Raw genomic sequence first — 12749 nt, 5'->3', positions numbered from 1 at the left:
TGATTAGATAGGGTTTTGTCACTTAGACAAAACCCTCATCTCTTTCTTTGTACTTCACTTCAGTTCAATACACTTTGGGGAGTGAACTACATTCAGCTCACTTTCTCTTTGTACACTCTTGCTCTTACTTTCGTTTTCTCACAACTTCTTCTATCATGCATAAAGAGATGAGCTCTTCAAAATCAGGCATACTTCCTCTTTCGGAGATGGAAATGTGTAAAGACTTTTGTTGAGGCCCCAATCCATTCAAGGTGATAGACACCAAGTCATCACCCTCTACATTGCAATTGATAGAGGCCAAATCCTCCGTGATTTGCCTAATCTCTACAACATAATCTGTAATACTTCTATAGCCTCTCCACATTCCATGGAGTCTTTGCTTAAGCTGTAATTTTCTTGCTTCGGTGGTTGTACCATACATTTTTTGGATTATATCCCAAGCTTCCTTTGGATTGTTCACTTCTTGATATGTGGAATGAGAGTTTTTGAAACGCATATTGATATCCAATGTAACACCTTCCTTGATTTCTCAACCCAAGTACGACATTCTAATTTATCCTCATCCGATGGGTCTTCCATGGCAATTCGGGGCATTCTTCTTCTCCCGTAATCAAGCCCCATAATCCTTTGCCCATGAGGAAATTTTCCATGCGATAAGATCAAACAATATAATTGTCTTTGGACCCACAATTTGGGTGACTTAAGAGGTTTCAGCCATGCTTGATTCCCATTCGCAAGATTTATGCATACACTTACCTCCAAATGCAATTCAACAAGATTCAAAATGAAGAATCTTTTCTGAATTTTTTGTACACCAATTTCCACTCACTTTACATGAGGAATATAGCATCCAAATTTGAGAATGTCCTTTGGCAATAAGTGTATAAACTTTCTCTATTTTGGGCATTCAAGAGCATCAATTTATGGCATCCACTAAACCACTTTTGAGCATCAACCCATGCATTTAGCATTGCATTTTGTGTAAATTCACCTTTTAGAGCATCAAACAACCCTCAAGAGTGTCCCAAACTTGCCCTTGCAATGTCTTCCGAATCTTAGATTTATCCCACTCACTTAGGCATCAAACTCCTCAAATTTTGAGCATTCACACCCTCAAACACATCTTAGATTTATCCCACTCAATTACCCACACAATCAGTATTAGTAGGACATTTAGTGCTAGTGCCCCTGTTCATGTTCAGAAGCGCTCACCTAGGGAGAACCTTTCTATAGAGATCCATGCCTTACTTTAGAACAATGCCAAAGTTGTGGATGAGGTCATGAAGATTTATGTAGAGGTCATGCAGCGACAACTTCCTTCTTCTCTTACACGTCTGTCTACACCTGACAAAGGTAAGTGGGTTATTGGTTCCACACCTCCTTGAGGGCTCACTACTCATTTTGGCTTCTCAGACACATGGATCAGAGGGGTGTTAGCCCTCTACAGATTAGCCAAAGCCAGGTTCTTATTGGTGGAGTCAGGGGGGACAAGTTTGAGATTACCAGATCAATCTGTCAGGGGTGCCCCTTGGCCCCCTTTTTATTCCTTTCTATGGCTGAGGCTATCAGCTATTACATTAGAGCTCAAGCTAGGATTGTAGGGCTCAGGCTTCCTTTGAGGCAGGAGGATGAGCTCTTAAATAGTGAGTTGGCAGATGATATGGTTGCTTTTTTGGATGCCACTCCATAGACACTGAATTCATTCAAGACGGCATTGGATTTGTTTTGCATTGTGGCAGGTGCACACATAAATTGGAACAAATCCAATGGTTTTTGGATTAGTGATGAGGACACTCCAGTCTGGGGGATTGACATAGGGTTCACTTGGATTCGGAGGGGAGTCTCCGTCAGGTATCTGGGATGCCAGGTTGGGGCAACAGTAATTGATGAGGTAGTAAAGTCTTGCAAGGCTTCTCCTCCTACCCCTCAGTTAGTCTCTACAGTTAAAGATCTAGTTCATATTGAAGTACACACTGTTAAAACTGTAGAGTTGAATGCAAAGGTAAATAAAGCTGACATCTTGGAAAAGATCAATGAACATGCAGCTAGACGTGATAATGCTTTGAAAATCAGAATTGGGGGACTCCTTGAAGGATGGTACAAAGTGAACTCTTTTGGTGATACGCTGGCACATGTCAAAGCAGCCATGCGTAGTATTGATTGGACAATGGACAAGGACGAGGATCTTGATGAGGATGATGAAACTAGAGCAACCCGTATTCTACACTCTAATGGCCATGCTATTATTATGCTTAATTCACGAGATCTACGTGACAAGCTTCTCCGACAATCGTGTAAGCTAAAAAGGATCAAGATATGGATAGATGAGGAACTCACGCGAGCTCAATTGAAGAGTAAGGCAACGAAATCAGACATGGTCAAGGCTAGGCAACACGAAAAATGGGTAGTATATCATGAGGGCATTGCAAACATTAAAGAGTTTAAATCCAAACCAATAGACTCTCAACCTTAAACTGGTGTAATAATTGGAGTTACTTTTTGGACTCCTTGGGAGTTGCCATGTGCCCTCCCTAAGCAGATGTATCAGATGGTTTTTTGGTTGTCCCATAGACTTGTCGGTCTCTTGTGGACATCAATAGACTTTCTTTCTATGTGTGTGTGTGTGTGTTCAGTTTTTCTCTTGGTGCCGTTACTGGGTATTGTGGTTACTTTAGCATTCTCATAACATTCGATTGTACGAGCACTCTCAGTTGGATATTTATCATTTCTTCTATTCCTCCTTGCATCTATCTCTCCAAGATGCACATTCTCTAGAAGTCTTTTACTATTGCTTTTAGTTCCAAGTGGTAGCTGTCTCGTTTTGAGACAGCTATTAATGTACGAATATTGTTTCTTACCAAAAAATGTGTGTGTGTGTACACACACACGAACCTACCTCGCTTTCGTGTGTGTGTGTGTGCGTGTGTGTGTGTGGTGGAGGAGGAGCGATGGAGAGCGATGGAGCCTCCCCCTCGCCCGTACAGCCCCAACCTACCTCGCTTTCCTGCTCGCAGCCTCCTGTGACTGCTCCGTTATCCTTTGTCCCTGCTCCGCCGTATATCCCCGTTCCTTTGCAGCCTGCAGTCGTACCTTTCTAGCCCGCATCCGTACCCTGCCCATCTTCATCCACGCCTTCCCTCTCTGCATTCCATATAGACTGTATGGTTGTCCATACAGATTGTACGGACGTCCGTACAATCCCAGCCTCCTGTCGCCTCTGATTTCCATACAGCCCCTCTACATAGTCTGTCCGTACAGACATCCATATTTTGAGAAGAAGGAGGCTGGTGGTGCTCAATAGGAGACTGAGCTTGAGCTTCTTTAGTAGCAGAAAGATTGGCCTGTGATTTATCTACCTTCCTCCAGTAATGCTCCTTTTGTGCAGTCCGTACCTCTTTTGGAGCAGCCCTCTCCGTCTTGCTCTTTTCTTGATGCCTCTGCTCTTTCCTTGATGCCTCTTCTTCCCCTTTTCTTGTTGCTTCGACAGATGCCTCGTCCGTGTTCTCTGCTTCAGCTCCTCTTTCTGCCTCTGCTCCCACACGTGTTTTCATTCGGAGGAAGAGAGGTGTTTTGCTTCCTTCGTGCAATTTCAAATTGGCGAAGTTGGATGTTGTAGATGGACCTTCCTCTCCTCTCCAGTTGGTTCTTCTTCGCCAGATGTGTGCTGCCTCTGTTACAGAAGTTCCTTCTTCAGGTTCTTCTTTGGTTTGTTCTTTGGATTCTGCCCTGTGATCTTTGGTCTTCGACAGGCTCAGCAGCTTGGGATCTGTCTCTACTTTATGGGCAGGGTTCTTTCTGCAGCTCACCTTCATCGTTGGGCTGAAGCTGCTGCCACGGGTCCGGATCTCATTTCCTCCTTTGTCTTTATGGGCAAAGGGTTTTATTATGCCCACTGTTCTTCGACGGAGGTGGTGGAGTGCCTTGTCAGTTGTGCTGAGGTTCCTGGGGCAGGTTTCTTTGCTTATGTCATGCCTTGGGATCCTCTTTTTGATCTGGCAGCTTCTCTTTTGACTCATTGCCCGGTATGGATCACCCTCAAAGCGCTGCTTGTTCCTCTTCTTCAACATCTTTTTACCCTTGCAGCGCTCTTGGGGAGGCCTCTTCATGTTTTGAGACAGGAGCTTTTGCAGGCCACTCAGGATATTTGTATTTGTGTTCTATGGGATATGATGCAACCAGTGCCTTCTACTTTGAATCGTGATTTGGGTTTTGCCCATCCGATGCGCATTCGGTTGCATTTTGCCTCTTTTCCTACAGGTTGTTATTGGTGCCGCCAGGTTGGTCATTTTGCACGTGCTTGTCCTTCTGCTTCCAAGACCACTCCTCCTGCTCCTTCCTTAGCAGTTAAGATTAAAATACAGGATGTTGTACATGTTTTATCTCAGGTTGATACTCGGAGTGAAGCTGAAATGATGAGTCGTGATTTATCTGATGCAGCTCCTTCTTCAGATGGTACTGATGTTGATCCAGTTCCTTCGCCTGTGATGATCGTGCCAGAGTCTATTTTTGTTCAGGATGTAGATGTTCCTTTTTCTTTGGATTCTTTTCATCCTTGGTTACAACAGGTTTTGACCTTGTGATTCAAAAATTCTGGCCGCTAGCTTATATTAAGAAGAATCACAAGGGCAAAAAACAGCTAGTTTTTATTGATGGTGCAGTTACTCCATTGCATCACTTTTTACAAAGCAACAATCTGAAATTGGAGGATGTTTTGTTTGATTCTCCTCCAATAATTATGTAACTCTTTACTTGAAATTGGAGGATGTTTTGTTTGATTCTCCTCCAATGGATATGTAACTTTTTATTGGGCTGCCTCGTGAGTTTTTCTTTGAGGCTTTACTTGGAAATTTTTTCTTTGTACCTATTGGTGGGTTACCTCTTTTTGGGATTTCCCACACAGAAAGAAAAGATTTCACTAAAACAGTGTGTACACACACACACTTTTTTTTATAGTGAAATCTTACATTTCTCTGTGGGAAACCTCAGAAGAGGTGAAAACCCTCCATGAAGTACAAAAGTTAAAAGATTACAAGTGGGCCCTCGGAAAAAGCCAGGAGGCTAGGTGAAAACTATAAAATGGAAAAAAGATCACAAGTCACCAGGGGGAGTATCCAAAAGGATATCCTCTCACACACACACACACACAAATTTTTTTTTGGTGTTTGGAATCTTTGAGTCATTATATTATATCCTCTCACACACACACACACACATGGATTTGAGAAGCTTTGGGTTTCAAACATGTGGTCTATTTTGGAAAAGTCCTGAAAAGTATTGAAAAGTCCAATCATTTCAGCTGTGAAATAATGAGGATGGCCTAATTAAGCATAGTTTTGGTGTTTGCAGGTTTGAGGAGGAAGGGATGAATCTTCCATTGGCAGCCATTGAAATTGTTCTTTCAAGTAATGATCTGCAGGTAGCATCAGAAGATATAATTTATGAATTTGTTCTAAAGTGGGCAAGAGCTCACTATACCCAGCTAGAGGAGAGGAGGGAGCTTGTTGGAGGTAGTCTGTGTCATTTCATCAGGTTCCCCATGATGACAAACAGCAAACTTAGAAAAGTCTTAACAAATATGGAATTTGATCATGAGGTCGCACGCAATCTTATTACTGAGGCTTTCTTCTATAAATCAGGGCTACGCCCTAGGCAATGGCGACTAAGATTGGAGGGAACATCGACCCAGTATAGTGCAAGGGCATACCAGAGTTGCCCAGTAAAGGTGGTGGAGTTCGAAAAGCCACGCCAGCAGTGCATAGTCTTTTTCAACTTGAAGAAAGAAGAGTGTGTAGCAATGTTTCCTCATGGGGTAATCTTTTCTCAAGCGTTTCAATTAGGGGAAAACGAATTTGTTTTATCTGCACATTGTAGGGGGGGCACACAAGGCTCCTTCCATTATTTTGGATTATATTTAAGGATGCAGGAGAACCATTCTGCAGATTTAGTTATATCTTATGCACTCAGTGTCCGCAGTACAGCATCCAGGGGTTTTGCAGTCAAACATGTGGGTATCTATAAGGGAGAGGGAGTTTGGTATGGTGACTTTTTGGGCTTGCCCTGGCATTCATTCATAGCTCAGGATAGCCTCTATTTTATTGACAATGTGCTTCATTTAAAAGCAGAACTAACAATTAATCCAGAGGTCTGATTTTTCATTAAATCAACATGGATTTGTATCCCCCGTGGCTTTCTTGTCCTTTTGCAAGTGTTCTCACTCAGGCCAGTAAGTTTAAGACTTTGGAGCACGAAATCTCAAGTCATTGTCCTATATGTGAATTATTAGCTTTTTATAATGGGATTATATTCTGTAGCTTTCATGCCTTTTTCCAAAAGAAGGATGTTCTTTGTTAACATGCCATCCATCAGTACCATTGCATAATTAGAGTCACCAGTAGGCAGAATTTGAATAATATGGATTTCTTCTCAGTCTTGTAGATGGTAAAACTGAAGATGTCGAGTATTTCCTTTCTTTTAAAACTTGTTGCCATACATAGGGGATAATAGGATATCCCTTGTTCTGTTTTGTACAGTAGCCATTCCAATCAACCAGGGTCTGCTGACAACAAGAATGTTGTAATTCTTGTAGTTGGTGTTGTATCATTAGTTTGCCTTTCCATCCATGTTGGTTCAACTGTTTATCTGCCTGGGGTCAAGTTAGTCGGAGCCTGATGTACACAGTAAAGCAGGTACTTGCATAGTTGATGTGTTTTTGCAGTTAGGAATGAACAAAATTTAAGACTACACTGCAAGATTTATTGTTCGTGTCTGCCATTCACTGCAAAAAGGTTCCTTGTGACGCCTGCAAATGGTTTACCCTTTGGGTTTTACTTGGGATGCTTGAAGGTTGTTCTCAATTCAATTCTGATGCTCCTTTTGCATTGTTTGTAGTCCACATGTTTATGCTCCGTTTACACGGATACTTATCTGTTAGCAGTAATAATTCATAACTTTGAAAGAAACCTAGCAACTTGGAACATTAATGTGTCAAGCATACAAAAAGAAGTGTATTCTGAAAACTCTGAAAGGGGAATCTAATTTGTCTCTTGAACAATTTAAAGGCTTCTGATCTTTGAGTTGCAACACTGGATGCAACTCTATGTCAATGTTATCCTGTTGTTTGATGATACGGGATGAACCTCCTATACTGAAGGTTGGCATTTTCTGTGCAATTTCCAGAAATGAAGAATTTTAGTATCCTTATGATAGCATACATAGATTATAAGATTTCTGGTCTCTGAAAACTGTAGTGTACAAATATGTGCTAGAGTGACTAGAGATCTAATACTTTTGACCTTAGTGCCGGAAGCGACACCTTTCATACCTACAACATTGTCTTTTAGGGTGCCATTGAGTAATGCCAAATTTTGATTTTGAGGAGGGTAATTACAGGGCCATTTGCAATTTTAACTTTATGCAAGTATACTGGTACTATCTCTTGCAAATCACCTCTTGGTGTGAAGGTATCTTTCTTAGAATTGTAGGATGAAGCCCAATAAAATCTTGTCTTCAGCGGATAGTTCCAATTATTGATTCACAATGAACACGATGACTATTACAATTCTTCTAAAAAACATTCTAATGTGATATTATAGAAATGGGGGAAATCACCATGCATTTGAAGGTTTTATCATAGCTTGGGACAAGTACATGTATGATATAGATAGATGATCTAAACCTCATCTTCTTTCATAAATTATTGAGAAACTCATGAGAAAGATTCTAATGTGATATTTATAGAAATGGGGGAAATCACCATGCATTTGAAGGTTTTATCATAGCTTGGGACACCTACATATATGATATAGATAGATGATCTAAGCCTCTGCTAAGAAAAACACTCATCTTCTTTCATAAATTGATTGAGAAACTCATGAGAAATTATTGCATAATTTATTAGAGTTTTGAAGATGTGATTACAATGAGAACATCAAACCCAGTGAAGGTTTTGAGAAGGCTTCTTCGGCTAGATTAAAAAAAGAGATGTTGCGGAACCACATGGATCTTTCGTTTACATTCATTTCAATATACTTCCAACATTATGGAAATGCTTGTACAAATGTTAGTTGTTCTTGTGGAAGTATTTTGTAATGTAGCTTCTTGTTATGTTGGCTATCTCTTTGATGTGATCCTCATTGCTCTACTACAATAAGGTCTTCAAGAATGAGTCTTCTATTAGTGGTGGTTAGTCTCTTGATGCCCCAGTCCCTCATAGCCTCTGTGCAGCCACAAAACCATAAATTTTGGTTTGAAGTGTTATAAAGTGTTTTAAGCTTACACATTTAGTGATTTAAAACAGAGTTTTTTTAAGAGTCTTTTCTCAAAGTTTATCTTGTTGCACGTATTGTCTCTACCATGCCTTGCCTTGCATACTTATAATTTTGTAAAAGAATTTCATGCTGAGATAGCATTGCATATGGAGTTGTGCACCACTTTGCAACAGTAGATGATGCCTTAAGTATAACTTCATTAAGAAATCTCATATTGAGATAGCATTGTCTATGGAGTAATGAGTTGTAGACTACTTTGCAATAATAGTTGACGCCTTTTGAAAAATGTTTTGGTCACTATGGACTTTGAAAATTGTTTGCTTCTAGAATTTGATCCTTTTTGTGCTCAATTGATATGAGTTGATCATTGTTAATGTATGATAAGTACCTTTGATGATGATGATTTGTATTTTCTATTTCAAGAGATAAAAAAGTTGTGATTTCTATAACGTAACGAGCATTATCTAAAGGTTTCTCCTCTATGAGTGGATCATGCATAATTTATGTAAAAATTGTAATGCTCAAACAAGTTTTGGCGTATTTTCTCATTGAGGTATGTCCATTGAGAACATGTTCTATTATACTACCTAAGACCATTTCTCGATACATTGTTCTACATATTTGTGAACGTGCTAGTACGTTTTTAAAATGTGCACATATCATATTTGAGAGTGTGGATCAAATTGATGTAGAATCTCTTTATCATATGATATAGAATCTCCAAAAAATTGACATTGATGCTATGGGGCACTTGTTTTCTTCTCAAGTAGGAGTTGATCTAAATGCTTTGTTACATTTCTTCTTTGGATCATAACTTTTGGCTCCTTGTGCTTTTTGGAATATTAAAGAAACTAGATAGATGTTTAAGGGAGTTCATATCTAAGAATTTGGAAGGGCATCATAGTGAGTAAACATCCAAGAATTTAGGACAAGCATTCATTTCGAGTAAATATTTCACTATTATCATTCGTGATTGGAAATTACACAGATTTTAGTTTCATCAAAAGATGAAAAGTGTTAATACAACAATTAGTCGCTAAAATAGCATCAATTATCAATATAGTACTTGATATATTCTATACCAACGTTTACATAAATGATTATACAACGATTATAACTCTTACAACTTTTTGTTTGAGGGCTTTAAAGTGTTTATGTCGGTGATTCAGATGCCAAGAGGGTGAAATATGGTAAGGTATAAAATGTAGTGTCTCAAAAATGCACCAAAAAAACATGAGATTTTTAGGACTAAAATGATCATTTTAAAATTTAAAAAAGACTTTAAGATTAACTCTTACATGCAGTAGAACTACCCAGTACTTCATATATAAAAGTTACTTTTTAATGTTTTTTTGTGACATATATAAAAATATATATAAAAATAAAAATAAAAATAAAATAAATAAACAAATAAATGTATGTATGTATGTATGTATGTGCATATGTAAATAGCTATAAACTAGTGTGCAACTCGAGGCAAGCCACGGGCTACAAAACTAAGGAACCAACAACTTTAGGCAAAGAGAAAATCAAACGTGCAACATCACCAAAAGTCAGGGAACGTAATGCTCAATAGTCATTTTAATGGAGTTACTATTTATGCACAACCCGAAGACTCCTCTTAGCCAATGATTATCCCTTTGAAATTTCATTTAGGTTAGGTTACTTTCAAGAATCCGTCGATAGTCGTCACTACTCATGTAGAAAGAAATACAAAATCACAAACTTTGCATGCAACAAAAGTTGATTTAGAGTCGTATCCTACTTTTGAACATAGAATACTTAAATTGTTATGCCCTGATTTTGCACCAACTAAAATATGCATACAATAAAGATCTGAATCGCCCATGGTTTTTAGTAATACCATACACTACGAACAAATTATTGCTTACAGAAATGAGGCTTTATAGCACAAATTTCTTTACGCTCCTTACATTTTGTTGCAACAAGAGAGTGATGAATCATGTACACCTTGACATAGTCCACAGACAAATTACTCATGAAAGGAAGCTGATTCTATGAACAATTATAAATAAAATTAATGCACTTATTGTTGCTAGTACCAAACCTTCAAAGAGATGTTGGCAAGGGAGGAGAAACCTTGCGATACTGCCTGCTATTTCACCATCGATTAATGCACACATCAAATTATCCCTATTGGTGTTAATCAATTGCCAAGCATGCGCATGATCAGCTTTAGCCACGAGCAAACAAATTGATAGCACAATTGTGGACGTGGAGATTCGATGTGCACCTTCTCGTCGTTCGATTGATCAGGTATCGTGAAATGAGAGTGAGATTGTGTGCTTGATCGCTTCAAAATTAAAGCTGCTCCATCATCATCGCACATCAATTTGAATTCAATCTTCCGCTTCAATTGCAAAACTGCCGCAACATTTGACGATAGACACCTCATCATCGGATGATTTACCGCATCCGCTTAATGCGTACATGAATTCAGTCTCTAAATTTGAAAGCACAAATGGCCACTCATAAATCTTGCATTCCTTTGAATTCCATAATTCAATCACTATCATTCAAAGTCGATATCTCGAAGTAGAGAGAAAAGTAAATTCTGCGCGATGGCCCTTCACATTCAAAAAACCTGATGATTTCTTTATTCCTTTGAATCACGGAATCTCATGAGATGCCTCTCTCTCTCTCTCTCAAAAGTAATGTGGTTTACAAACAGAGCAATCTAAATCCCTATAAATGCGTTCATTACAAGTTCAATATTTCTCTAAGGTTAGCAACGACTATACACACATAGATAAGAGATTCAACAAATTCTCACTTGTTGTGCATGCATTGCATAGCTACAGAACCATGCGAAGGATTTTATGGGCACGCTAAGCCCAAGTATGCGACCGTCAATGCTGGGTTTTAAATCTGCTTATCTTTTCACTTGATCTAGACTCGGAGGTTCAAGAAATGTAAAATAAAGAGGCGTTCAATGAGTCAGAGACGAAAGAAATCTTGAGAGAGAAGAATTCATATCTTTATGTTGGACCTCTTAAGAATGCATACATAGTTACCAAAACAAATGCATAGGAACTGCTTCTCAAGCGAGTTAGAACCCAGGGTCTAATCAGCCGAGACAATCTTCAGCTTTCCAAATTAGAGTGATGACCCGCTTACATTATCTGATCAACCTCCACATAATTAGAATTTTCGTACCATTAGGATCGATGCCAGTGCTAATAGCGCCTCATGTGATTGATTTCCATCTAACGGTTCGCATTGATCAAATGAAATCGAAGGGCCCACCTTCCTTTGATGGTCCTAAAGCACTTACTCTCGTTCATATATTGTAGATAGATATAAATAAATAAATAATTTATTTATTTATATCTATATTTATTTACATATACATATACATATATGTACACACACACACACACTCCCTCACCCACCTATGTTGTTTAATTTCCCCTCCTTTTTCATGCCTTGATTGGTTGAAGTATGCTGGATGTTGAAAGTTCCCTTGAGAGAATTGGTAGATCCCCTCGAGGGATTTGGCGTATTTAGGAGTTTTAAAATAAAGATCCCCCATTTTTAAATTAATTATACACACATTTACTCAAGCAATCTCACACATGCACACACTCTTATGATCTATACAACACTTAAATCAAAGAAAATTTCCCCTCAAAACCACTTTATTACTTTTTAGTTAACCCATCTCGTTTTGATATGACCATTGTTTACCTACTATAAATCAATTATGAGTTACTGTTCCCCCTTTGTTTTTAAAAACCCCTAGTACACACTTATAAATCTATGAACCCAACCCCCATTGGGCTCAATTGTACTGCCTTGCATGCATTGCCTCATCTGTATTTGCGTGAATCTCCCCTTCATGACCTTTTTGGCCTCTCTGGGTGAAGTCGAGTCACTTAGTGGCAGCCATAATCCCGGAACCATGTATTGTGATTGTGATTAGGTGGGAAACCAGAGGGCTTGATGATGCTTGCATACTATGAGGCCTAGAGGGTTTGGGTCTAGGGTCACGCCTAGGCCTAGACATTAGTTAAGAGGTGCAAAGGAGAGCCCATGAGGGGGCTAGAAGGGTAAGGTCCCTTGTGGGACACATGGCACCAAAGGAGGAGGCCACTTTACAAGCATTGGGCTTGGGGGAGGTTTCCAGAGAGAGATCTTCAGGGTGATGTAAAAGGAAAGGATACTCACGAGATGAAGATCACTAGGAAACGTGGATTTGCGTGATGATTCGTGAAGTGTGGTGATGGCACGAAAAATGAGTGAGGAGACAGCGCAATGATGTAACCTTCAACTGCACAGTCCAGATAGTGAGCCGCAGTTTTCAGAGCTGCAGATTTTAGTCATCACGGACCTATAGAGAAAAGTTGTTGCTTTGAAGAAAAGCCATTGGTCGACCTTTTTGTATAAGTACCATCCCAATAGCAAAATCACTAGCATTTGTCTCAACCACGAATGGTTCATTGGGATCCACTACTTTTAAGA

The 12749-nt window shown here is 39.3% G+C and overlaps 1 protein-coding gene across 5 annotated transcripts in view; it reads left to right on the top strand.

Moving 5' to 3' along the window:
- LOC147886578 (BTB/POZ domain-containing protein POB1-like) overlaps positions 1-6176 on the top strand; it is a 38843-nt gene extending 32667 nt beyond the window's left edge. For 3 of the 5 annotated variants that reach the window (XM_087395807.1, XM_087395806.1, XM_087395805.1), the window contains one exon: positions 5347-6176. In XM_087395807.1, the coding sequence (XP_087251933.1) occupies positions 5347-6148 (802 nt within the window). In that variant the 3' untranslated portion in view covers positions 6149-6176. The remainder of the gene's footprint in view (positions 1-5346) is intronic. The other 2 variants (XM_087395808.1, XM_087395810.1) reach the window with 2 other exon arrangements.
- The last annotated feature ends 6573 nt before the right edge of the window (positions 6177-12749 follow it).

Source organism: Dipteris shenzhenensis, chromosome 24 (genome assembly GCF_047967505.1).
Source record: "Dipteris shenzhenensis isolate YYH24624 ecotype China chromosome 24, Dip_SZ_1.0, whole genome shotgun sequence".
In the NCBI taxonomy this organism is placed as follows: Eukaryota; Viridiplantae; Streptophyta; class Polypodiopsida; order Gleicheniales; family Dipteridaceae; genus Dipteris; species Dipteris shenzhenensis.
This window is presented reverse-complemented; position numbering and strand designations above follow the sequence as displayed.